General features: G+C 46.5%; 2 protein-coding genes across 3 annotated transcripts in view; both read right to left on the reverse strand.

The window, feature by feature from the left end:
* Nucleotides 1–541: 541 nt before the first annotated feature.
* On the reverse strand, nucleotides 542–18,225 carry LRRC58 (leucine rich repeat containing 58). The gene is given in 8 exon segments (XM_066341007.1): nucleotides 542–4,740; nucleotides 4,743–4,847; nucleotides 6,317–6,451; nucleotides 6,454–6,593; nucleotides 7,888–8,016; nucleotides 17,690–17,781; nucleotides 17,783–18,013; nucleotides 18,015–18,225. Coding segments are annotated over 8 exon segments (1,110 nt in total). The 5' UTR covers nucleotides 18,192–18,225; the 3' UTR covers nucleotides 542–4,639.
* Nucleotides 18,226–20,794: 2,569 nt separating this feature from the next.
* FSTL1 (follistatin like 1) overlaps nucleotides 20,795–25,988 on the reverse strand; it is a 52,259-nt gene continuing 47,065 nt past the window's right edge. For both annotated transcript variants that reach the window (XM_066341010.1, XM_066341011.1), the window contains 2 exons: nucleotides 24,269–24,366; nucleotides 20,795–24,014 (listed from right to left, as the gene is read on the reverse strand). In XM_066341010.1, the coding sequence (XP_066197107.1) occupies nucleotides 23,970–24,014; nucleotides 24,269–24,366 (143 nt within the window). In that variant the 3' untranslated portion in view covers nucleotides 20,795–23,969. The remainder of the gene's footprint in view (nucleotides 24,015–24,268; nucleotides 24,367–25,988) is intronic.

Genomic DNA, 25,988 nt, shown 5'->3' on the forward strand with positions numbered 1-25,988 from the left:
ATTTTGGCAACAGATCACAAAACTCTTCAGGATGCAGGAGGAAACAGGGGATTACTAAAGAAATGGAAACACATTAGCCAGTTAACACGATCAGAAAATTAGCATTCAAAAAGTCATTTATAGGTTTCAAGGTTAGTGTATTAAGAGGGAAACAATTCACAAAGTTTAGACCTGTTGTTTCATATTGCTAGAACACTCCACCAGGACACCACCTGCTCTTGTTTGGGTATTATCCTGTCTGTGAGTTACTTCTGCCTTTGAACTGTGCAGCAAATCTCTGCAACACTCTTCCAGAAGTAAAACGGGCTGGTTCTGTAACACACACTGGTCTGTCACAAGTGGGCCCCCAGAGCCAGGAGCTTCAGCAGTCCCTTTGGGAGTCTCACCTACTCTTGGTTTTACACAGACCAGGTCAAATCCCATCCACTCCCCGACCATGTACAGCCCCATTTCAAAGCTTCCAATCCTACAAGAGTTTTGTCTGCAGAAACACCGGAACTGAGATGTTGGAAAATAATGGACAGACAACAGCAGAAATAACGTTTTGTAGGTTTAGTGTTTGCAATTTGTTTTACAGCTTATAATGAAATACAGTTAGAGATAGTCTACATTCATATGTTTCAGGCAAAATACAGTTTTAAAAATCATAAGGCACTTTAAGATGTCTTAAAACAAATGCTTATATAAAAATTCGACAAGAGGGCTGGATGAGAACCCTTTCTACCCTTAGTGTTCTGGTCAGTAAATGATCAATTCTCTAGTCAGGCAAGCAAGTGAAATAATCAATAGAAAGGTTTCCAAGACAGAGTTACTGCTGTATTAGTGTGCACTCTGAAGCAGTCTATTTGAAGTGTCTTCAGTTGGGGAGGGAGGGCATGGTGTGAATAAGATGCATTAAAATAGTTCTTTGAACTGGGCAACAAAATGCATTGCAAGGATTAAGTTTCATTACTTTCATTGGATTAAATTCCTTCCATTCATTACTGCCAACAAGAGTAAGGAACAAAAAGGAGTTGGTTCTCCCCTCCCTCCCCCCAGTCCCATTATAATTCAACACAAGATTTCAAAGACTTAAAATGACCAGGACAGAAGCCCATGAAAAACTGCATCTGGCCACTTCAGAGTATGTTTAAATATTCATTACTGACTTCCTCAGGTCTCACCTCTTATTAAAGAAAGAGAAACATAAAAGAATTGGCAACTGTCTAAGTTGCTTCCCATCAAATTGATATTCTGCTTCTTTTTAACACGACCCCACAGTTCCCATCCCATCAAGTACCTGCATTCAGAAACACACCAGCAGCTCTCCCTGGCAGAGGCCTGGTGGGGCAGGGGATGAATGCAGCAGGGCCCCAGGCCCCACTGGGAAGAAGGAATGAGCAACTTTGCCTGACACACTTGTGTCTCAGCTTAAGAACAGCTACAAAAGCTGGTCCTGCTGGGCTGCTGTAGCAACAAGGGCACTGATACCAAAACATCCACTGAAGACTTCACTTCAAGATGCATCTTTAGAAGCCGAAATCTGCTAAAAACTGACAGAAAACAACAAACTGACAGTGGCAAAAACACTGCCTATTTCTCAGGGCCCTTGAGAGAGGGATGGTAGAAACAAATGCCTATTATCCATCTGTGTATTTTCAAGTTATGTCTCACCTGTTTGATTGCCCAGTATATTTTCAAGTCTTTGGGGGCCAGCAATTGCTGAAAAATGACTCACAGGGGCTCAATATGTTAGGCACTACAGTATATATCTGCATCCCTGGTCCTCTCAAAACTACTTCAGAGGGAAAAAAACCGCAAACACAACCAACCAATAATTTGTTTTTCCTACAAGTTCTTGATTGTTTTAAATTCAGACTTATTGGAATTGCACTTTAAAAGCCCAGCAGCAAAAAGAAAACTTGGTAGCTATTTCAGGAATATATATATATATATATATATAAAATTTTAAGAGACATTTTATCAAGTCTAAAAATGCACAGATATCAACTGCATAAGCTGTCAAGTTTTGACCTGGCTACAATGAAGAATCTGTGAAAAAAGATTACCCTAATAGACCATATAATATTTGGGCAGAAGGGGGATGCCTGTTCAGTTAGGAAGAAACTGCAGTTAAGGATCGAGCTACATTAGAACCAGCCACCACTGGTCTGAACTCATCACATACAGAGGTGCAACTGTGCAAACAGGAACTGATGAAATCTAGCTTTGCGAAGTGAAAAAAATGCATGACTTCAAGGCAGCTGCTGCTAAAGACAAGAATAGGAAGGTGGTACCTCATGGCCCTGACTCAAAAGATCTTGAGATCTCAACTTGTGCGGCTCACTTTTGCTGGCAGGACAGTCAAGCTCTAGATCACTCAGCTTACTGCTACAGTTACACCAGCAGGCAAGTTAAAATTGTGGCTCTGAAATCATCTTGCTGTCCTTCAGCATTGCTGTGACTATGTTCACTTGGGACAGCAAGAGGCATCTGAGGGAGGAGATGAACAAAACAGGCCACTCACTGGTTGCAATTTCACTAACAGCATGCAGCTGGTTTCTCTCAGCACCTGTAAGTTCTTCCTTCCAAGCAAACATCATAGAATTTGCTAAAGTGACATCCAGTTGTTTGGCACATACACCTCATTGTGTCTTAAAAACATACTTAAAAAATTATTTGGAAAGGCATAGAGCACATGCAATTATTCCTTGTGGATCAATGCACACAGGGAATCACATGTGTGGGAACTAAGTTGCAATGATTAACAATGGACAAGGTACTATTTTACTAACAGATAATTTCTTTCAAATTCCAGTTCTTTCCAAGGGAAACTGGGGAAATAAAGAGTTCTGTCAAGGAAATGCAAGGCAAAAAAATTCAACCTGCACACCGAGACAGATTGGAACATACAAAGTTTCACAGACCTTGTTCTTCAGGTCACATGAAAGCAAAAATTGTAGTCTAATTAAAAAAAAAAATCACTAAAGCTAGTTATAAAGAGCAGAATTATCAAAGTGCTTTAATACATAAAGTGTCAAACATAATTAAACAGGACCATTAACACAGAGCTGCCATAAGATGTTAAAATAGGTACATGTGTTTTCTGAATGCAAGAGAGAAGCACAGGTTTTAAATTACCCCGTAGGGCCAAAACTTAAGAAAGTTTTTCTTGTTCATTTCAGCTTCTTAACATGATGGTTTTGCTCTGTTCATAGCATTCAAAGGCACAGTTGGATTTGCTCTACCAGAAACTGCATCAAAAGGACTGTCTATCATGAAATATTAATAAAGGGGCAGCTCTCACTGAGTGAAGCACACAACAGTCTCATAAAGCAGATTTATAGATACCTGTCAATTTGTAACATTAATTTTATAAGGTATTTCTTGATGCTCCTGAGTATTTTCTGCAGCTTTCCTTTAAACAGAGTTTAAGATAACTAGATGTGTTATTCGAACCATCAACAGACTGCCAAAGCTATTGCAACGAGAGCAAATGCAAACAAATATAAATAAGGAAGACATTTCAAAAGTACCTCGTGCAAGAAGGTCAGATAACATGCTTTTGCCTCCCAAACAGCTTCTCCTCCCCTGTTAGGAATCAGGAAAAAAGAATTCTCCACAGCACTTCTCTGGTACTTTCAATTCACTGAGCTGCTATGTACTTTAGGCATGTAACCTTAAAGATGGAAAGTAACTCTGCCAAGCACAGCCGAGCAAACTGCAGTGGGGAAATGTGGCTTTTTATAAACAAAGAATGTCAACCGAGACCTTTGCTGCAATTCACAGCTGTAAAAGCAGATTTGCTCCAGTAAGCTGAGACTCAGAAGTATGACACAGAGCATCACATCTGGTCCCTTGCACAGGCCACAAGTCTGAAGTAATGCCAATTATAACAGAACAACTTGTCTGTTTTCTGAAGGCACCATAAAGACAGCAACACTTCAGGTGTAATGGGAAGAGGGAGGAGGAGGAAAAATAACAAATATTGTTAGAAGGAGACACTAAGAGCAGCTTAGTATAACAAGGGAAAAAAAGGTGGCTCAGTTCTATGGCTATAACATTTGTAACACTACAAAAACCCTACACCTCTAGGCAAAGGAAGAGTAACCACAGTTTGGAAGAATCTAGTCCTGAATAAAAAAAAAATATTCAACTTTCATTTTCGGTGGATGGGTGTACAATCTGTAACTGAGATCAAAGGAGACAGAAAGGAATCACACTGCAATATAAAACACTGGGGTCCATACACACTCACATGGCATCATTAGCCTGCTTCTGATTTACCACAGTGTTAAAGGATCTGGACAGTCTCCTTTGCTCTGCAGGATGACTGAAGTCCAGTCAAGTTTCATATATTAAAATCCTTCTGAATCTGCCAGTGAGAACAAATCTGAGGGATCCTGTCTGAGGGAGGGGGGTGCCTCCCAGGCAGGAGACATTTCTAACAACCCCAGGCAACCTACAGGCAGCACGATACTGAGTTAAATCTCCTAAGCAGCACTGCACCAAGCAAGTCCAGGCTTGTTAAGATGTTCTGTCCCTGCATAGACTTGAGGACAATTTCTCATGAGCCCTTCAGGCCAGTGGCTCTCCCTTCACCATTCCATGATTGCTTTTCAAATCCATTTTCCTTCCCGTCTTCCCCTCCGGCTCCCCGTTATCCCAGCAGGACTTTCTGCATCCTGTGTGCAGCCACGCTGGCCTCATCCTCGGAGTCAGACTCGCTCTGGGAAGTGGAGCTCTGGGAGGCAGAGCTGTAGGAGAGGAGCACTCTGGGGAGCACAGGTAGTGCATCAGTGGGAGCCGGTACTTCCCACAGAAGTCAACGAACTTGATCTGTCGGACACAGCTGTCAAAGTACACACCTGTGAGGGAGAGGGAACAGAAAAACATGAGAGCCTGTGCCCAGAGACCTGCAAACTGCAGGGCCCTTGTGCCTGGAGCACATGCCTTCAATTAGGATTTCACTGGCACTGGCGCTGGATGGAGGAGCACAAGGGATACTGGTAGAAGGGAAGGGACCAGGATACTTCTGAAAATGTGAAATTCCTTTTCTTAGTAAAGAAGTCCTTTTCTTAGTAAAACAGTATTTGGTAGGTGATTCAGAACAGCACACTCTTCACGTAAAGACACAGGGCAGTTACTTCCAAGTAGCGTGGCAATTTCTTCTAACCATTAGGGGGAAAACTCAGGCTGGGAATTTGCAGACTTCTTAAATGTCAAATGAGTTAATGCACTCTATGTTCAAACTTGGAAAACCTCTTCTACCAGCTAGGAAAAATGCGCTCACAAATAGACCTTCACAGCTCTACTTTTCTTCTGCTTGAGTGAAGCCACCATGCTGAGCTTGGATGCTACTTTCCATGGCAACAGTCTTGCTGTAACACACAATTACGTTCTCTTCCTGTCACAGCAAGTGATTTTAGACGCTGACATTTCAGAAGTTTCCAGCAGTGTTTTAAGTCCTAGCTGGTCAGGAGTAAGCTTTTCTCCTGCAGTGCTAGAGCAATGCTGCAGTAACTGTGAGAGTTCATAAGGCATAGTGAAAAGCACAAAACCAATCCACTGTTATCTAAGCTGTGTGAAACTCTTAAAAAAAGAAACTTTTCTTTCCCCTCCCAATATAAGTACCAGCCCTTCCATCTTGGCTGATGGAGCATGCTTTGATATTGTCCTGTAAGAAGATACAGCTTGCATTATGACTGCAGGGTAGATACTAATTAATGATTTTTCCCCCTTAATCTTCTAAATGCTAAATGTGCAGATAATTTACTCTGGTTAAAGATTAAGCATTGAGCCAAATTAAGCCCCAGGTATTCCAGGCTATTTTACGAAGTCCTCTCCTTCCAAGAGCTATAGGCTAGCGGTCCCAAGCTAGAGCTAAACAAGTTGCTGTAAGTAATTGCTAAGCACTAGAGCCACTCTCCTCTTTTCCACCCAGAAACGATGCTCACCATTCAGCAAGAGCGTGTGCAAAAGTTCTGCTGTCCATTACTTGCTCTGAGCTACTTCAGGACAAATGGATCGGAAACTTTAGATCATAAAACCATAGTGGAATGATGGGATGAGCTACAAAATTCTGACAGAAGTGCTGTCAATTACATTCTCATGCAAATCCAGTAAACCAGCACTACAGCTCTGAATACTGTTCCTAAATGAACCAGGCTCCTTGAAGACAAGTTTCCAGGAGACCTGGAGCCAGGGGAGTACAGCCAGAATGTGGCTGCAGCAAGTAACACTTTGAACCCGAGTGAGCTTATAAAGTCACGGCAAGTCAGAGGGAAAGGAAGCCATCAGGTAAGAGCAGGAAGCAGAGCTGTCAAGGTGAACTTACCCCCGCATTTAGGGTTGGGGCAGTTGCTGGCCAAGCTCAGGTAGCGGACCAGACTGTCGGGGAGGTCGCTGGGAGCATAGGGAACGTTGCGAGTTTTAACCGTGCGTCCGGCCAGCTCTTGCAGGCTCGGGGGTTGTAGGTCAGGTCCCGCACAAACCGCACCACCAGCGGGTTCCCCCGCAAGCTCAGCTCCTCCAGGTGAACCAGGTTAAGGATCTCGCGGGGAAGGTAAGTCAGCAGGTTATTGTGCAGGCTAAGGGAACGCAGGGAATGCAGCCTAAGGATGGAAATGGATACTCTGTCAAGATGTGCAAGCAAAATTGCCCCACAGCTATATTAAGCAGACCTGATGACTGTCCCCGCTCCCATCAATTTCTTTTTCTTTGGCTTTTCCCCTTTTAAAAACATAAATTCATTTCAAAAGAACTGCTCATACTCCAGTACACACAATGCACTAGAAAACTCAGCTCAGCACCACAATACCTGCTAGAGAAACACAGTCTTAAACACACTGCCATCCCTCTCAGTATTCCCCACACACACACCCCCAAAAAAGGTAGAACAAAAGTGTACAAACTGAGTGCTTTCAGGGGACAGAGCGCTTCCTTGTACCCAGCACATGCACCAAGAACAGTCCCATGCAGCGCTCTGAATAAGTCACCTGCTCTGCCTCATGCATTAAAGATGATTGCTGGGAGGGAGCCAGCCCTGGAAAGCCCCTTGTTTTCATCGCTTGCGGCTGCACCACCTCGCGCTGATACCACCAGGACTGAGCGAGGTCAGGCCAGGCCAGCAGCGGCGCAGGGGACAAGCAATTCTTTTGCTTTTGGATGAGGCTTTCCCCTCTCAGGAGCACAAAGCAATGCTCCAGCACAGCACCCAGGGCTGCTCCCAAATTTGTAAAAATTACAAGGTATTGTACTCTAAGAATAATCCCACCACACTATCAAATTGCAACTTGGAGAACTCCATGCTGCCATTCACTTGTTTTTAGGGTTACAGCTATACCTCCCATCTTAATTTCCTATCTGAGGCTACACATACAGAACTGCAGTATCCTCTTTCTCCAGATAAATATTCTACAGATAAAGCAGTAACCTAGCCACTAAAGCTGTACTGTATGATTATATGAACATGCTGAGATCCAAAGGTGAGGAATACCAAGGGAATAGTACAAGACAAAAGCACACACAAAAAGGTTTTGGGTGAAAGGCAAAACCCATCAAGCATTCATTACTAAAAAACAGTAGCATTCTTACTTCTTAAGGCAGCAATTTATCTTTTCTGAGTTGCCTAGGTACTGTTCACAGTCCCCTATACAAATCTATTAATTCACTGTAACGTGCAATCTCAGTGATAGCTTTTTAACATAACCCTTTCATTAAGTTTTCCAGATCATATATTCATGGTCTGCCTGCAGTGCACCATGCCAAGGATGTTCTTTTTCAAATCCAGTCACATTAATAAACTGAAGGACAAATAGGTCCTCCCAGGTACTTTTATCCACACACAGAGAAGAAAAAGTTCAAAGAGTTAATTACAGCTGGTGGCTGATGACAGTAAGTACTCACTGTGCCAGCTGAGGTGGAATGCTCTGGATCTTGTTGTCACACAGAACTAGATACCTCAGAGAAGGCAGTTTTGCTAATTCAGGTGGAATTGCCGTAATGAAATTGCCTCCAAGGTATAGAAACTCTAAACTGAAAAACAGAAGAGAAAAGAGTGGATTATTTCATTAATTTTAAGTTTCCTTTAACATCTAGGTTTTCACAGCTAGTGCATTTCTTAAAGGAAATTGACATATGACTACCTATGAGATAATTTGCTGAGAGCAAGAAAAAAAAAAGCTGAGTTGCACATCAAAATTACAACAGAGCTGCTGTTTCACAATAGATAATGTTGAGATTTTACCTCCAGACTCCTGCAGTCACTATTACACCTGCAGGCAAGCACCAGACAACTGTGTCCCACTACAGCCCCTTATGCAAAGCTCCTGCTCCTATTTCCAAGGATGTGCAGCCTGCACACACACAGGGTCTGCAGCACTGCCACAGATCCTGCTGCAGCCAGTGGGAGCTCTCAGTTTCAGCAGGAGTGAAGCACAAGCAGCGTCTCTCCCTGGAAATCCTGGCCTTGCACCAGCACTAGTTACTCTTTGTGGAATCATCTGACTCCTCAGTGAATAACTGGAACCTTTCAGCATTAGTCAGAGGCAGCCAGTCCCCCTTTGATAGAATTCACATACCAACACCACAGCTGCCACGGCACAGAGTGCACCCGAGTCACACAAGTACACGCAGGCAATTTCTCAGAGACACTGATTTCACTACTCTGAAGTCATGAAGCCCAAAGCTACCAGAAACCACAGCTGGGCTACACTGCAGTTTGGGCCCAAATAAAAGAATCACTGGATGTCCTGTGAAAACTCAGTGAATTGGAGACAGGAAGAGAGAGAGGCCCTAGATTCCTTCTGTCAGGTGGGAGCATCTACTGTGCATCTCTGCCCTTTTAGGAAGAAAAATTGACAAACATTTCTCTGACATAATAGCTTCAAGTCCCCATTCCACGGACTCAAGTAGCTTTCTTTCCCTGTTCTCAGATGTTTTCTGAAAGAGGAACAAAGGCAGCCTCAGTTTGGGTATTTCCTGTTAATCACAGTACAGCCAAGGTTTTTTCCCACATTTGAAAAGGATGGATCCCACAGTCCTGGTTCAGTATCTCCAGCACACACTCGGGTTGCCTAACTACAATGCATCTTGGCCTTCTCTGATCCAGCAAGCATTGCCCGCAGGCCAGAGAAAGTGAACTCATCCAGGCTCCATCAGCCTTTCTTTTAAGTATAGGTTATTACTTCCTTGGAGTAGGAGACACCTCCATCTCACTCCAGCACTGAGAAACGCTATGGATACAATTAGCACAGAAACACAGAACAGAGGACCCAAGGGTCAGAATGGTGCACCCAGACGAGGTCTGAGCCCTGAAACACTGTGCTACAACATATGCGGAGCGCAGAGAAGCTCCCCCCGAGACTTCCCCTGGGATGGAGCAGGAGAACAGCAGAGAGAGTTTATTTCACTCAGCTCTTGCAAGAAACTCGAATCCCAGAGATCCAATGACAGCATCTGCTTGGGCTACAGAGGTCACTCCAGCAGCACAAATGCATGTGCCCAACAGCGAAGGACAGAATGACAGACCTTTACAACACACCAGGAGATGCTCACAGGGCTCAGCTTTCCCTGGGACCCCTTGTATTTTTGGAGTATGTCAAAGGCAATCTAAAAAATTGAAATTGGACAAAGCGGGCAGAAAATTAAGCCTTCAACTGAATTTGATTATATGGAAGGCAGTAACTGCAGTCCAAGGGACAGCACATTGGAGGTTACTCAGAACGTGCAAGAAGGTGCACAGCAGAAAACCACCACCAATTGCCACTGCTTCAAAGAAACCTTTACCTCTCTTCTACTCAGACAGCCTCTGTGTTGAGGAGCGGGGGCAGAAGGAAGGCTGCCGTGCAGAGACCATGTCAAGGAGAGATTATTTTTAATTAACTTTTGATCCCCTAACAAAGCCCTAAGTTTTAACCAAAATTCCTTCTTCAAGCCTCCATTGTTTCCCGAGGTGGATTTAGGCTGCTTGGCTCTCACTAGGGACTTAACTGCTGAGTATACAATTCCATACAATTTCTAACTCCATACCATTGCTGGAGTCCACACCAAAAGCTGTTGGGCAAGGGAATTCTAGCACTGTGGATTTCAATATTTAAACAAGATTTGGATGTGTACAAGTTTGCATTTCCTAGGAAAAGTGAATAATTAACTCCTCATCCTTTGCGTTTGAGGACACTATTGCCTGTAAAGTGATATGGCATAAAAACACCTCCAACCAGGGAAGGTGAAGAGGCACAAGTTATACAGTAAAAATGTTTTGGGAATTCATTTCAAGGCATTAAATGCATATGTCTCAAGAACTGCCTACTGTACAAACTAAGTGTGCAAAAACACTGCCTACAAACTTCTTACAGCTTCAGATCTGTTCTTTGTGAAGTCTGTAATGAGAACACTCAGTCATACCAGGAAGGATATAAAGACATAATATCAGAATACAAACTGTTTCAAACTAAAAACCCACTAAATAAGATGACCCCTTCACTGGCAACAAAATGCTTCCTAAAAATTTTTTGGTTTACTCATCTTCTGAATCACCTTTTTGGGGTCAGTAGACTAAAACCTCATGAGGCTCAGTCTGGTACAGCAAATTCATAATTTCCACATCAACTTACGGTATTAATTAGATGATTAACTTATAAGAAAACACGGGGAGGAGGTTTTGAAACTACAAAGAAACTTATTTAAAACATAGGAAAGATATTCTTATAGCTTCCACTGAAACAATGCTGAGCAAAATCAGTAACTCCATACTCCCATAAACAAAATCCATCACTCCCATCCCTCAAAGTACAATTTGCCAGGAAGAAGGATCTAGCCTAGTCTTGGCTAAGCAAGGTGAAGGAACCAACAGCAGCCATTTCTGCATCAAATTGAAGTGTCACGCATTGTCTGAGCAAAGCTAATCATGACACAGGAAAGGATTTTCAAGAGGCACAACCCTTTTGTCAAGAGCACTGACCACAGCACTGGAACAGAGTTAGCTCCCAGCTCATCTGCTCCTGGCAGATTTTCATGTCACACTCATACTAAGCCTGTGTCTGGAGGCAAAGGTGATGCTGGCTCTCGAGCTGCCCTGCTCAGGGCAGGGCAGTTTGCTGCTTGGTAAGACAAGCAAAAGCACTGCTCCGCTCTGCCCTCTTCAAGAAGGAGCCTGCAGTAAGGCAATCCACAACATTCACCCCAGGTTTTTGCACGAGGACCACAGCAGGGATGGCACTGAGCTCAGTGAATGCTTCTAACTAACCTTTCACACTTAGACCTAGCCCTTCTGACAATCATTAATCTGTACAGTCATTTTGATTGATCAGCTAAGGTCTTGTGAACTGCTGTGTACACAGAGGTAGAACTGCATGTTTTTCTGCACTTTCAAAAGTCAAGAATCTTCGAAAAACCAGAGATCAACTGTCATCAAACAAACATAAGCTCAGTTCCAATTTTTGAAGCTAGAATGAGTGATTTACTTCCAACCTGCCACACAGACTCTGGCTGAATGAGTTTCAAGAGGGGACAAACACTAACAAAATCAGTCTCAACAGAATCTGAAAAAAACCCCAACAACCATGTGACAGAGTTACTAATGAGGGTTGACACTTTCTCTCCCGCCTTTTAGCAATGTTGACAAATACACTATAAAAGGCCAGAGTCCCTTTCAGCCTCACACCCAGCAGCCCCTGCTCAGCACCAGTCCTAACTGCTGCCAAGCACAGCCAGCACACTGAGCCCATCATGTGGTGCTCCAGCAGCATATTTCACACCACTGGCCTGTAGGGTGGCAATGAAAATACTTCTACCTACTAGAAAAGGAGCGGAGAAATGCTCAAACAACTATGATCAATTCAGGGAGTGGCAGCAATGTATAATATGCAAAGAGACTGTACCTTCTTGCTTGAGTATGTCCTTGATGTTTTCAGGTCATCATATAGCACAAATCAAATCCAAAAGCCCCCAGACACTCAGTAAATAAGAAGAGCCACTCTGAACACTACAGGTATTTTTTATACCCTATCAGTTACCACAGCACTCCCATAGTCATATTTCAAGGGGATAATGTCTTCAGGCATAGGAGATACTCAAATTTTCATCCACCCTGTTTCCCCACAGATGCTTCTTCGGATAAATTTAACAGCTGACATCAAACAGATGCATCTAAATAGGTAATATAAAAAAAGCCCAAACCAAACAGTGGTGCCTGAAATAGCTCCAGGTCTTTTTAAGATAAACTTTTTAGCAGGAAATTTCCAGGGCAGTTTTGAGGCTCATGCAAGGGAGGAATTTCAAAGCAGCCCACAATACACTCCTGTTAACCCTGTTCTAACGATTTGCTAATTCCTGAGAGAACCGCATAGCCTTTGCTGACACCAAATTTTAAGATCAAACAGTCGTCTGAACTGTATTGCAAAACGTTTGAAGAGGGGAAGAAGAAGGGAGACAGCAAGCATATTTCCTAATGCTGTATCTGTTATCAAAGCTCTGCTTGCCCTTTTTCCCACACTAACAGCGTCCTTTAAGTGTATGCTTGTCTAACATGCTTAATACTACCCACGAATGAAAGCTAAAGCTTTGGTTTTCAATGCATCTAAGCCTTTACACAAACCTTGGATGAATTCAGTCAGGCGTTTGAGGTCTTTGATCCCAGCCCTTGCACAGCAGGCTTTATTAGAGGAACACCAGCAAGAAGGAAAGGAACATGCACGGGTCTTTTCCAAGCTCTGCCTACTCCCAGTCCTCTACAGAGCAGGAGAGTATCAGCTGCATTTCACTAAGCCTTTGAGAATCATTCATTTCACAGGACACTTGCAGGACATCTTCCCACGCCTGCACACTGATCAGGGCAACCTTGCATCCTTTAAGCCAAAAACTCACAGCTGCACCGTGAAGGTCAGAGCTATGTTCTACCAGATTTGCTCTACAATTTTGTGTCGGGATGGGCACAGCAGATGCCACATTTCTAGCTCACCAGCTGTAATACACCTTGCCCCACAGTACATCCTCAGCTGGATCAGCAGAGGGAGGATACGAAGAACCAATGCAGCAGTGGGATCCTCTATGCAGGCCACAGTTCAGCAGCTGCTGAGAGCTGTGAATAGAGTCTGAGAGAGAGTGACTGACCATAACATCTCCCACTGAAAACACAGCAAGGTCAGCAGGGAGAACCACAGAGAAGAAAACTCTTGTGTCTGCCTATGCTAAGCTCCTATTTTATCTGGCAACAAACAGGAGAACAACGCAAAGGTGGCTGCTCTCACACGTCTGGTGCATTCCTCAACTCTAAATTCACGGCAAGAGCCAATGCCCAGGTGTTGCACTGTACTGACAGGAACTGGGGATGCTGGCCATACAGAAGGACCTGGCATGGCCTAAACATGGTCCCAGAAAAGGCCCTCAGCAGAGTGCCTACACTTACATTTCTCAGAAACACACAAATCTATTGCTGGTCACGCTCGATGCTTACAGTGAAACTACGATGAAAGAGCACAGAATTTTCCTAATGGAAAACATGAAGCAAAGGTTATTCATCCCTGGTGCCAGCTTGCTATGATCAGCATCATCCTACTGCCATCACCAGAGCAATCATGATCGTACACTTATGAAGCCATGCAAAGGAAGCTTCAAGCATATTGGTTGTCCTTCCACAACAGCCCAGGAGATACCAATAATCAGGAACACAGCACTCACTTTCCATGTAGGATCTTGCACTGCACACAAAACATTTGTGTGGGCAAGGATGGGGGTAGACAACTGAAGTCAGAAGGAGCAAGGCACGACAGCAGCAGGACTGGCTGTGGCTCTTATCACCACATTCATTAACTTGACAAGTCACCAGGAACATGCCAGAGAAAAGTTTGTGCACATACACTTGACCCGAGTACAGTTTTGGTGTGAAGTGGTGGATTTATTATCTTCCTGTGAGTAACAACACAAGGCACGCACCTCCCGTTTCAGGACTTTTGCATTCGTAGCCACCAGTATGTTCCTCCTCTTTTGGCAGCTCGGACCCATCAGCTTTTACACTTTCAACTTTACCACATACACAGACTCCTTACCTACTATTTTCCTGGCCTTCACTAAAACTGATATGCTGTTCCTTCAATAACTAAAACAGGAAACTATGGGATGCAGAAGAAAAGACATGAAACTTAGTTATCAGAGTATTTTAAGAAAAAAAAAAAATCTCATCACAGCTCAGGTTATTTCCTTGGAAATCTACGAAGCTTTCTAGATTTCTACAGCTCCAGTCTGCTCTATAATCAGTGACTGGAGCAAATAGGAAGCTGCCAGGGTCATGGGAGGAGAGCTGCTGGTCTCAGGAACTCTAGTAAGGAGCAGGAGAAACTTGATCACTAAGAGCGCTGCCTGCATTCCTCTGTGGTCTCAGAGCCCCTAAGATAAAGAAAAAATTATTTTTTATGAGATACTGCACATGGAAAAAGAGTCAAGGTCTTGACTTGTCAGCAACAGCAAGACTGGCATATGCAGACTGATCTGTGAGGTTAATAGAAGCCAGAACACCAGGTCCCACTGCCAACTCTAGAGCTCAGAAACTTAACAGTCTCTGTGTTGTCGTGCTCTAACAGCTGGCTCTGCTCTGTCCTTGCTCAAGCTCATTTTATCTACTTCCACAAGTACACTCACACTGAGGACACCTCTCTTGCCAGCAGGCAGAAACAGAGTCTGGCAGCAGTTTCTCTCCAGAATGTACTTTCTATGCATTTGGCAAGGGTCACTGGTTATCTGTGTCCCAATGAACAGATTCCGGATTCCCTCTGGAGAACAACACATTATAAAGTGTTGTTTTCTCCAGCTCTGGCAAAGCTGTGTGGAGCGTTCTTTTGTTACTTAAGCAGTCCCAGATACAGAAGTCACAGATGGCAGAGTGGTAAAGAAGCTGACAATCCTTGGTGGGGCACAGATTTGCTATCTTGAGCTAAAGTTCAATTATATATGTTGACATGTTAGCAGAAGTTCAAAGAGGTAGCACTGGTGACGTGGGCAGCAGACAGAAGCAGTGTCCTAAGTGTAACTTTTTCCACCTGACACAATCACTTTGCAATGATGAACAGACAGTTTAACAGCTCTGTCTGCATTTGCTCTCTCCGAATTCTCCTTCCGGGGGTTCCAGCATGACCAGTCCAATAAAAGCTGCAAGACAGGACAACAAGGAGCCCTGCTTCAGGGCAGGTCAGAGTGATGCCCTTGGGAGGGCTGATCTGGAACAGAGACTGGACAGAGCTAGAGAATACATCAGGTATGTATTAGAAGCCCTTAAAGGATACACCTTGGGCAGTACAAGAGCCTGGCCAGGACTACACCCAAGGTGGACCCAAAATGGTCACAAAATGGATGACTGGTCATGAGGTTCTCACACTTGTATAAGTTTTTGGTCCATTTGCATATGGAGTTTAATTGTCCAATTACATCTTCAGATTATGAAGTCCCATCCTTCTTGTTTTCTCTCTTCAGTCCCCCATTGTTTATGCTTTTGGGCCTGAAAACTTGTAACTGTTGTCCTTGGTCTCCAGCAGGAAAAGGATTTGTTTTGTCTACCTACTCTGTGAAGAGAGCTTAATAACACTTAATATGAGGCTCAGAGCTATATCCCTAGGCAGCACAGACTCTGAATACATGAAAGCTAAAACTCAAGGCATCAAGAGGAACAAAGCAGAGTGACAGAGGTACAGCATGCAGCATCATGCTGGGGCACCATGTGCAGTGCTACACAGCCCAGTACTTTCCTGGGGATGCCACAGAAGACAAGCAGGGCTGAGGTTTGCTGTCCTGAGGAAAAAAAAAGGAAGAGAAAAAACCCACAACCCCAGAAACCATATAAACAGCAGGCGGGAGCCTCTGACTCAGTGCTGGGAGCAACAATCAGATCCCAACCACATCCTGGATGCTATCACATATGCTATAGAGACAACGTGGATCATCCTCCTCATGCAACTGCCCTCCCCCATTGGCCTCCTCTCCCTTGCCTCATTTCCTTTTTCATCCCTGAAGCATCTGTTCCCAGACAGACAAAAAGCTGACAAAAAGCAGCAGACAAAAAGCTGTCCTCTTCCTCATGACAGTCCCACCCAGGATGCATCAAACTCTGCATGAAGGATGTGAGCATTCTCCATTACCCAAATGTCTTACAGCATCTCTCAGTCCAGAGAGCTTAACTCAGAATTGCTCCAAATCCTTAACAGGTGCATGCTATGCCACCTGGACAAAAGCCACAAACCCAATTGTATTATAGTGCAGCAGACAAAAACATTCCCCAAAAGCACTCAAGCAGTTCTGGTACCTCCCACCTACACCCACGGGAGACACAGCCCATCCCATGCTTCCACTGGATGCAGCTCTGCTGAGCCATCAGAGTGAATCCAGGTATTTAGGGTCAGGGGTGCTGGAATTTGCGTAAGAGAGGCTGCCTCTGGCAAGTTCCTTGGCAAAGAGCTGGAGCAAACAAAGTTCAGATCCAAAGTCTTAGCAGAGAACCATACAGAGGTCAGCCTGAAGCTTGGGAATCCAGCAGAACACACTGACGTGCCTGTGCCACAACAAGCATCCCACTTGCCCGGGAGGGCACCAGGCTTCAGGAGTACCCAGCCCAGGCCAACGCAGGCAGTCAAGACCCATCGCTGCCTAAGGCCTGTTCCCACCCCACCACTGGCTCCCAGCTGCTGTGATTCAGCCACGAGTTTCTGTATGACTGACCTGTGTGGTTGGATACAGCTCCAGAGCCAGAGATACCACTGCACCCAAGCACATCCTGGGGCTGCATGCTTCAGGTCTGCCAGCACCTGTCAGATCTACACGAGTCCATGGGTTGAGAAAAACACCACAAAACGGCCATCCATGACAGCATGCCACCAGTGAGACTGCAGCTGTATGGGACAAAGGGCCCTGCTGTTTTGCACGAGCCACAGATACATCTTTATCTTCCTGAGCAATCCATCGTGCAGCCATGAGCTGCAGGACACATGGAGTTTATCTTGCTGTCACCCAGAGATGTGCATGAGAGCAAAACCACAGAGAGCCTTCCTCATGCCACCACTCACACCAACCACACCATGACCAGAGGAGCACTCCTGCACCAGGGCAGCCCAGGGACTGGGCAGTGCCAAGAGCCACCCAGTTTGTGAGCGCAGAAGGCCCATCGTCACCTGAAGAATACATGGGATCGGCTGGGTTGGAAGGGACCACAGCAGGTCACCTGTTCCAACCACCCTGCTCAAGCAGGGTCACCTAGAGCACATGGCACAGAATTGCATCCACTGAACACCTCCAGTGAGGGAGACTCCACAACCACTCTGGGCACCTTGTTCCAGTGGTTGGTCACCACCACAGTAAAGCTCTCCCCCATGTTCAGGAGGAACTTCCTGCGCATCATCATTTCTGCCTGCTGCCTCTTGTCCTATTGCTTGGCACCACCAACAGGAGCCTGCCTTCATCCTCTACACCACCCTTTAGACACTTATATATATATATATATATATATATATATATATATATATATATATATATGTATATATATATATACTGTGGATGAGATAAAGAATTTTGGTAACTCAACATGACGAAGGGGAAGAACCACGTCAACGGCAGCAGTGCTTGGAGACACCTGAGGCTGGAGAGAACTGACCCCCCGAGGGAGAGCGCGGCAGAAAGCCCGGGCGGGCGTACCAAGGCCGTCCCTGTTCCCGCGGGGCCCATCCCTCACCTCTGGAGCTCCTGGATGTCGGGCGGGATGCCGTGGAGCCGGTTGCCGCCGAGGCTGAGGCTGCGCAGCCCGCGGAGCTGCAGCAGCGCGGGGCGGCACCTCGGAGAAGCGGTTCCCGCTGAGGTTGAGGACGCGGAGGGAGCGGGCGAGCGGCGCCTGCCCGAGCCCCTTGGGCAGCGAGCCGGGCCCGCCAAGCCGGTTGTTCTTGGCCAGCAACGTGTGGAGGCATGGCAGGGACAGCAGCTCCGGGCCCATCTCCGTCAGCCCCGTCCCGCTCACGTCCAGCACCTCCAGCGCCGGGAACCACTGCGACAGCCCGGCGGGGCAGCGGGCCGGACAGCCGCCGCGGCGACAGCACCAGCCGCCGCGCCTCCGCGCTGCGCCGCGCCGACAGCTCCGCCGCCAGCGCCGCCTCGGGCTCGGGTTCCAGCTCCGACTCCGGCTCCATCGCCAGCTCCGGGGCCGGCTCCAGCTCGGGGCCCTCCCTGCCCGCCGCCGCCATCCCGCCCGCGCCGACCGACGGCCCCGCTCCTCACCCCGCGGGCTTCCGCGCCTCGCCCCGCCCCGGAACCTGCATGGCCCCGCCGCCCCACGCGTCATGCTCGATCCCGGGCGCGCCGCCCGCCGAGGCCGCGGCGGCCGCAAAGAGGCGACTGCTCTTATACAGGTTGCGGGGCGCCTGCGGGTGGGCGGCGGCGGAGGGCGAGGGAGCGTTCGGCGGCCCCGGAACGAGCAGCGAGGGGCGGCGCGCAGGCAGGGCCGGGGGTGGGGGGTGCCCCGGGCCCGCCGCTCGCCCCCCGCACCGCCACAGGCCGCACCTGGCCGGCCTGGCCTGTCGGGCTGAGCCGGAACCGCCGGCTGGAAATGCCACCTGCTCCCTGCCAAGTGTTTTACACCAAGCTCGGGCCACCGGAGCTGCTGAGTGTAAAACCATCCCCTTTCCTCTGCCGCTTTTGGCCATCCTCGGAGCCCGAAGGAGAGGTGCTCCCTGAGCCCGTGTGCCCCATGGCCCCCTCCGCTGTGGCTGCTGGTGGGGCAGCCTGGCCCAGCCTCCCTGGTCAGCGGGTGTTTTGTCCGAGGGTTGATCTGCTTTGGTCCCTGCAGTACAGGGAGGTTGAGCGGTCTGTGAGTTCCCTCCCAACCCAACACACTCAGGTTCTGTGAGCTGCTGCCGTGGAACACCAAACAGAGTACTGTCCCAGAAGTACTGTCCTTGCCTGGATGTGAAAAGACAGCTTTGGTCTTGAGCCGTGGCATTGGCAGGAGTTAACAAGTAACACACAAGTCCGCCAGGCAAAGTGGTCTGATGCTGGTCACTGATCAACATGGAGCTGACCCCTGTTGTACCATACACAGACAAACAGGCAAGTCAGGATCTGTGATTTCAGTCCACTGCTCTTTGAACACAGGTTAACATCAGTGGAGTCAGTAATCAAAAGAAGCAGCAGCAGCTATGTGTGATAACAATGAGAAGATTCAAAGCCCAAGGAAACTTTTGCCTCGACTAAGTCCAGGCTTAAGAAGCAGACTTGCTTCCTCGATGCACAGAGAAGCCAAAAAGAAGGGAATAGCAACCTTCCACCTACTCAAAACACTTCGTGTACACAGAAGTCTGTCATCTTGGACTGGAAGAAAGACAAAGAAAATCATGGTTTGCATGCACCAGCGAAGAGTTTAAAACAATGTGTGAAGTAGCAACAATGCTGAGTTCAAAGATGTCGAGGATACTGTGGACAAAGCCCATGGTCCACTTGTCCTTCCTTTGGTGCTCTTAGGAACTCCGGATTTTACCACCACAAATATTTTGATGTGGCAGCTCCCGTTGCTGAGCAGAAGTTGCCAGGACTATGCCCAGCCTTTAAGAAAGTGTGCCACAGTGGTAGGAATGAACTGAAGGTCAGTTTCCCTTGGATTTGATTCATTTGTTTTCCAAGATCTGTGGATTCACAATAAAAGCCCTGATGTGAACCCAGAGATAGCTGCAGAACAGACATTTCACCAGTATTGTTAACTTCTTATCAGCATTTTTGCCACTCCACAAACATTGTGCTGTTCCAGGACAGTTTTAGAAGAGTTTATGTAAGCACAGGAGTAAGGTCATCTGGATTCTGCTCTTTTCTTCTGCAGTGCTTTAAGCCCGTTCTCCTCAATGTGTGTCCTATGACATGGTTCAGGAACTGAGCCTTATTATAGATGAGCTTGCTCTTGTCTTCAGACCTAAGTTAATAAATACCTTACAAATGCAGTTCAGAGTCTTGATCACCACTTAAATAGCCTATTTCTCAACCTGAAGCTTAACAGCACCAGAGAATTGTGATTAAGAGTATGTAACTAGAGTGCAGCAATTTAATATTCAGCTGTGCTTAACTCCATAAACAGCTTTTCCCAGGCCTCCACAAGCACCGGGCAACAGAATTTTTGCTTTTCCTCTCTCCCACCTCAAAACTACTTTGCTTCAGTAAATATGCACGGAGCACAAGACAAAGTATTTGTAGTGCCACCTAGCTAAATTTGTGGCTGCCACTTCCATTCATTTCTTCTTAAAATCCTGGGAAATTCTTGCAGTAGAAATTGCAGTAATAAAGCAGCCCCACTTTGCAGTTGAGCAGTGAATGGGCAAGGAATGCCACAGAAAGACTGCATGTGCAGCAGTTGGTACATGCTAAAAGGGCCATTTGGTGTGAAAAAATAGATGGAAGAGCCAATGTTTGTGAGCTATTTGGTTGGTTTTTTTTTTTTTTTTAACAGCTCTGTAAGGAGCACATAAGTGAAACAAAGCAAGGCTGCTTTCTCTTTCTGTCAGACCATTACCTGAAGAAACACAGCAGTGGCATTACACTTACAGGGCAGATGAATAGTAGGAAACTTCCCCATGTCATACAACACCACTGAAGGCTATTTCACCATTCAGTCACATTTTCAAAGCCTTTAGTTATTGTTTTTACTTGCCTATGGGTTCCTTCCATGTGATTCCCCAGCTATAAAACAGAAACAGTCACATCGCACATTTGTCCAACAGACTGAGATCTGTGTATGAATGTGCAAAGACAGATGATTTTTTTTGAAAACAAGTTGTGTGCTTGTGAAAAATAAACCAAACAAGTATTAATTTTTAAATTTTGTTTCATTTATTTGGCAGTAATATCCAAACCCCCCTGCTTCAAAAAAATTACAAAATCAAGTAAAATAAGTGCACTAAGGAAACCTACAGAATACTGATAAATTTCACACACGTACAGGAGGGAATATAGAGGGAGGAGTGGGACTTTTTTGTTTGTTGCTTAAATTTGGTTTTTGGGAAAAACTAAACAAAACAAAACACATTCCCTGCCCCTTGTAGTCTGTACAGCAATCGTCCCAGAGGGCAATGGCTGAAATTCAGCACTTCCTTCCCCAGCAGCCAGGTCACCCTGGAGGGGTTGGTGACTGACCAGCCTGCAGAAGGATTGCTCAGTCTGGGCTGCCCTTCCCCTCTGTGCAGGGAGCAGAGATGTTTTGGTCCCCTTTGAGAACTGCTGCCCTTCGCATGGGCACTGCTTTCCACCGCATCCTTTGTTGGGGCACAGGGGAGGGAGAGGCTCCACAGGCAGCAGCCCTTTCCAGAGGCACTGAGTGTTGCTGCACTCCCAGCCTGCTGCCAAGGCTACCCTGGGATCTGTTGTATGGCTTCTCGGAGAGCTCAGCTTGCCGGAGACTGCAGCCCGTCCCTCCGCCTTCAGTGCAAGAGCAAGCTCTGTAAACCTCAGCTGCCAGCACACGGCTCCGGCTGCCCCAGCAGCCACCCCCATCCACAGGGCTGCACAGCCACAGCAGGCAGGAGGGGACAGAGAACACGTCACAGTGCAGCCTTACAGAAGCCCTGAATTCACCTCCCCTTCCTGCACGTGCTCTGGTTTTCACAGCTGGAGATGTTCCTGACTGAACAAGATGTTATCCTCGTCCAGGGAAAGCCTTTAAGGCAAGCTGTTGTGTTTTCTCTAAGGCACTTTAACAATCCAAGCTGGAAGGAAGTGACCCGGGAGGCACTAACTACCTTTTAGCGCAGGGCTGGAATAAAGTAAAACATTTATTAACAATGTTCCTGTGACTCCAGATCCAGCACACTAAGCCCTTTCGCTCATACGCTTAGGAAGGACCAAGCCTATGTCTAGTGGGTGCTCCTACTCCACCAAACACTTCTTCCTGTGCCACCAGAACACAAACAATGACTCTGTCCCAGTGTAGCATTGTCCACAGGACCCTCAGCTCATATGGACTCATTCCTCTCACCTTCACAGGGGACAGCTGCTCAAATCCTGGCTCTCATAAGAAAAAAAAAATGCTGTCTCCTTCTGTATTTATGATGCCCAAACCTCCATGGCAGGGTACATTATAGTTCTCACTGGAAAAGTGGCACTATGCCAAAGTCAATGGAAGTCCTCTGGCTTCACATCAGGAAAACAGCTCAAAGACCAGATAGCCTTTAACACATCTGGCTCATGGGGAAGAGCATAGGAGGGACAAAGCTTTCTTCTTTTCCTATACTTGTAGGTACCAGCTCATTCCTCCTCTCCAAGGAAAGAACTGTGCAAAAAGGGGAAGGTTGGGACAAAAGTCCTGCTGATCTTCACTCAAACCGGACATGCTTTTGCAGATGCAAGTGGAATTTTGCTTGAGTAGGCAATAGGGACTGCAAGATACACAGCAACAACTGCTGAAGTTGCTCACAAACAGAAATATGGAAGTCACAAGCAGTCATTCAGGGCACATGCAACTGCTTGGGAAGCACAGCACAGGCATGAAGGCAACACAGATGTTCAGGTGTGTATGAAGTACATTTGACAGCTGCATAAGAAAATCAGCTGGGCTTCAGGCTACAGAGGTGACTATCAACAAAACAGCATTTCATTTACATCTAGGACCAATGCTCTGAGAAATGTGTGGGCTGAAACTGACCCATGAAGGAATGTGAGAGTGGTCAAATGTGGTCTGATCAACGACACTGAAAAATGCATCAGTAATGAGGCTTCCAGCCCTGACTCCAAACTCATTCCTGGAATCAAAGAATAATGCTGCTGCCTCACCCCAGAGAAAGATGAAAAGCCCAAGTTGATGCCAACAGCACAGTTAAAGAGTTTTCTACATAGTTAGGCTTTTTAAGATACTGTACTGATGGGATTGCCTGGTCCCTCTGTTTCTAGAGTGCTTTGAGCAATTTAGAGAGGCACAAGCACAGACTTTGAGCACATGGTCAATGCTAGCTAAGGGAGCGAGAGCTAGAGAGCTGCAGTGGCAATGTTTGTCTGGTGAAACTAATTACATCCAGCCCTGTCTCTTCTTCCCACAGGGGACACTGCTATCCCCAGCTGGGAAATACCCTGTAGTGCAAGGCTCACAATTCGCCTGTGGTGTTCGTGGCAGCTGAGCGCAGTGCGATACAAACTGTGCATGGGCATTACAGCACTGTCAACAACAAAAACCCACATGCTGGGTTTTCTTGAAAGATCTAGAGCTACAAAACATACAAAAGCTGAATCACTACCATAGGAAATAAAATAATAAAAAACCCAAAACAAAAAAGAAAAGGGGAGTCAGCATGTGAATGTGATAAGAAAAAAATACAATAGCACCTCTAAGGAGGGGGCAGGGAGAGTAAGAGTGAGATGAGGTCAAAAGGAACCATGTTGTGTTGGAGCCCACAATGTACTGGAGGAGCTGCTGAGGACAGTCTGATGGAAAGCAAGGAGGAATGGGCTGGACTCATGCCAGCAGCATGGCACCACGACTCCCAGGTGCCACACCAGGCTGACCAGCTTTGAGGAGCTCGAAGCAAAGGGTAAGGTCCTTGGATAATGATGCCCTGCAGCACACGTGTTCAGCCACAAAACTGCCAGGCCTGTATTTCTGCAGCCAAGGCTGGTGCTGACAATTGTATTGACTGAAGACCCCCTTTTCTATCCAGCATTCACCTCTATCCTCTCCCCAGATCCAGGGGAACAAGAAATCCCTGTAAGTTCTTGGAGGGAGCAGCTGTCTGCTCTGGGCAACAGTCCCAGAGGCTGCTGTAAGTTCCTCCCAGCCTTCCAAGGTCCCAGCAATGAACCTCCCTGAACAGGTGGGCTCTGCTCCCCTTTCCTGGCCCCATTCTTTGTGTATTACAAAACAAATAACCCATCGCTATACATGTAAATATCTGTGACTGGGCAACTGTAGCAGACACTTGTGCATACTGAGATCAGCACTGGAGGACAGGGTGGCAGGTTGGGCCCATCCTCCTGGGCTCCTCCGCTGTGGAGGCCCCTTACATCTCCTTGGTGCTCATTCTCTTGGTCTTCTCAGCCGTGTCCTAGAGAAAGAGAGCACAGGAGTGAAGCTCTGCACTGACACAGGAATTGGGAGCGCTCTGAAGTCTTTGGTCCATCCACAGGCAGTGCCAACACTGGCTTATATCTGAAAGCCCCATACCTGTACTTGTACCTACAGGCAAGAGATCCACTCTGCTCCCCCTTCTACCAGAATTCTCCAAGTGACAGAAACAGAAGGAACCCATCTGGCAAGGGGAGGCTTAGTGTAAGCAGATCTTCCCGGCCTCATGCTAACCTGATGCTTCTGCAGTTCCTGAACATATCTGGCCATCTCCTCCTCAGTCAAATCTTGATCAGGTCGGTGTCTCTGAGCAGGCACCTTCTCATTCCTCCCTAGAAGCAGAAATGGAGTTTAGTGTTTCACAAATAGGGGATGCAAATTTCAGATTCTGAACCATGAAGAACAAAGAGAGGCAAGTCAGCCACAGCATCCCTCAAGTTTTTTCAGGCTTCCTTTTTTTAAGGAAGCCTTTTCTGGAGAATGGTATGGGTGGCTTCTTAGAAAGAGACCAGGCCTTGTAGCTGCCTGGGCCTTCACAACTTGGGTGTGCAGTCTGTCCCTGTCTCTCCCTCCCATATGACTGATAATAAAGCCACATGGAAGCGGCTGCATATTATTCAAAAGGAACACCTATAATTAGTTTAAACATCTTGGCCTCTTGTAGGGAATAAATGGAAGCTCAGTGCTACCCAAGTACAGTAACTGATAGCTAATGAAGAGCTGATTTTGCTCAGTGAAGATGTAACTTGCTGATATGTTTGATCTGATTCTTCAGTTCCAGTATTCCTCTAACAATAGCCTCTAACCCTTCTGCTGCTCTTACATGGGCAAGAAGTCAAGGAATTGTTATCCCATTGCATGCTTCTGTCATGGATGCAGGGAACAAAGCAGGCAGCAAGAACAGGTGTTGCATAGCAACTTTGAAGGTTGTTTCTTCAAGGGAGGCAACAAAAAGAGTCTCTCATTCTGTTGCCTAATCTATGACACCTACACAACTCCTCTGGCAGCTCTATTAATACTACAGTTGTCTTTTCTCAGGTGAGCTCCTGCTGCTACAACTAAGTCTGAGCTGAGGTGATCCTGAAGCCTCTGCTGCAGAAGATCAGATAGACATGAAAAGCTCTGTACACACTTCTGCTGTTTCTCTCTCTCCTACTCTGCCCAAGCTACTGACTATAGATCTGAACCAGTGTACTCCTGGCAGGTCCCACACAGCACTGAAACAAAGCACCTGCAAGGGCCTGGTTTCTAGGGAAGAAGGCCAGAAAAATACAGCACCACACTGGGAGGATGGATGTGGCTCCTTGGGAAGGACTCACACATTTGCCAACACAGGGAAAAGGTGGCATTCCACTGGCCCTCAGCTATGTGTGAGAAGGCAAACCAGAGAGCTGTTGTTCACAACTGCACCATGACCTCTCACAGTTGTACCGTGGCTGTGCAAGTTTAAGGGCCTTCCAAAGGAGGAACAACCAACCCTGCCTTACTATGAGCACCACCTCCCTTTATCACCAATACTCTACAGTTTTTGTGTCAAGAAGCTAAAGTGCTTTTTTGGCATTGGATGACGGTTCCTACAACCCCTCTTGATCAAGACAGGATCCTAGATCCTGTTTTACAAATTCCATATACACAGAAACAGTGAGGATATGGACACATACAGGAAAGCCAACTTGCTCACACCTATGTGGTACAGTAGTAGCCAGTGACCTGTTTGGCCTGCACCAACTGGATGCAGAGTAGATCTGGTCTGGAAGATTTAGTGCTGAATTTTCAGGACACCAAATCCACACTACAAACCCCAGTAGCATTGCCCCGAGCCCAGTTACACACATTCTGACCTCTGGAACAGTACCAGCTTGAGTTTGACTAACATGGAACATGTGAGGGTTAGGCAGAAACCAAACATGGAGAAGCTGAGGAAAAGCTGGAGAGAGAAGAACCCTGGATAGCT

This window comes from Sylvia atricapilla, chromosome 2 (genome assembly GCF_009819655.1).
Source record: "Sylvia atricapilla isolate bSylAtr1 chromosome 2, bSylAtr1.pri, whole genome shotgun sequence".
Classification (NCBI taxonomy): Eukaryota; Metazoa; Chordata; class Aves; order Passeriformes; family Sylviidae; genus Sylvia; species Sylvia atricapilla.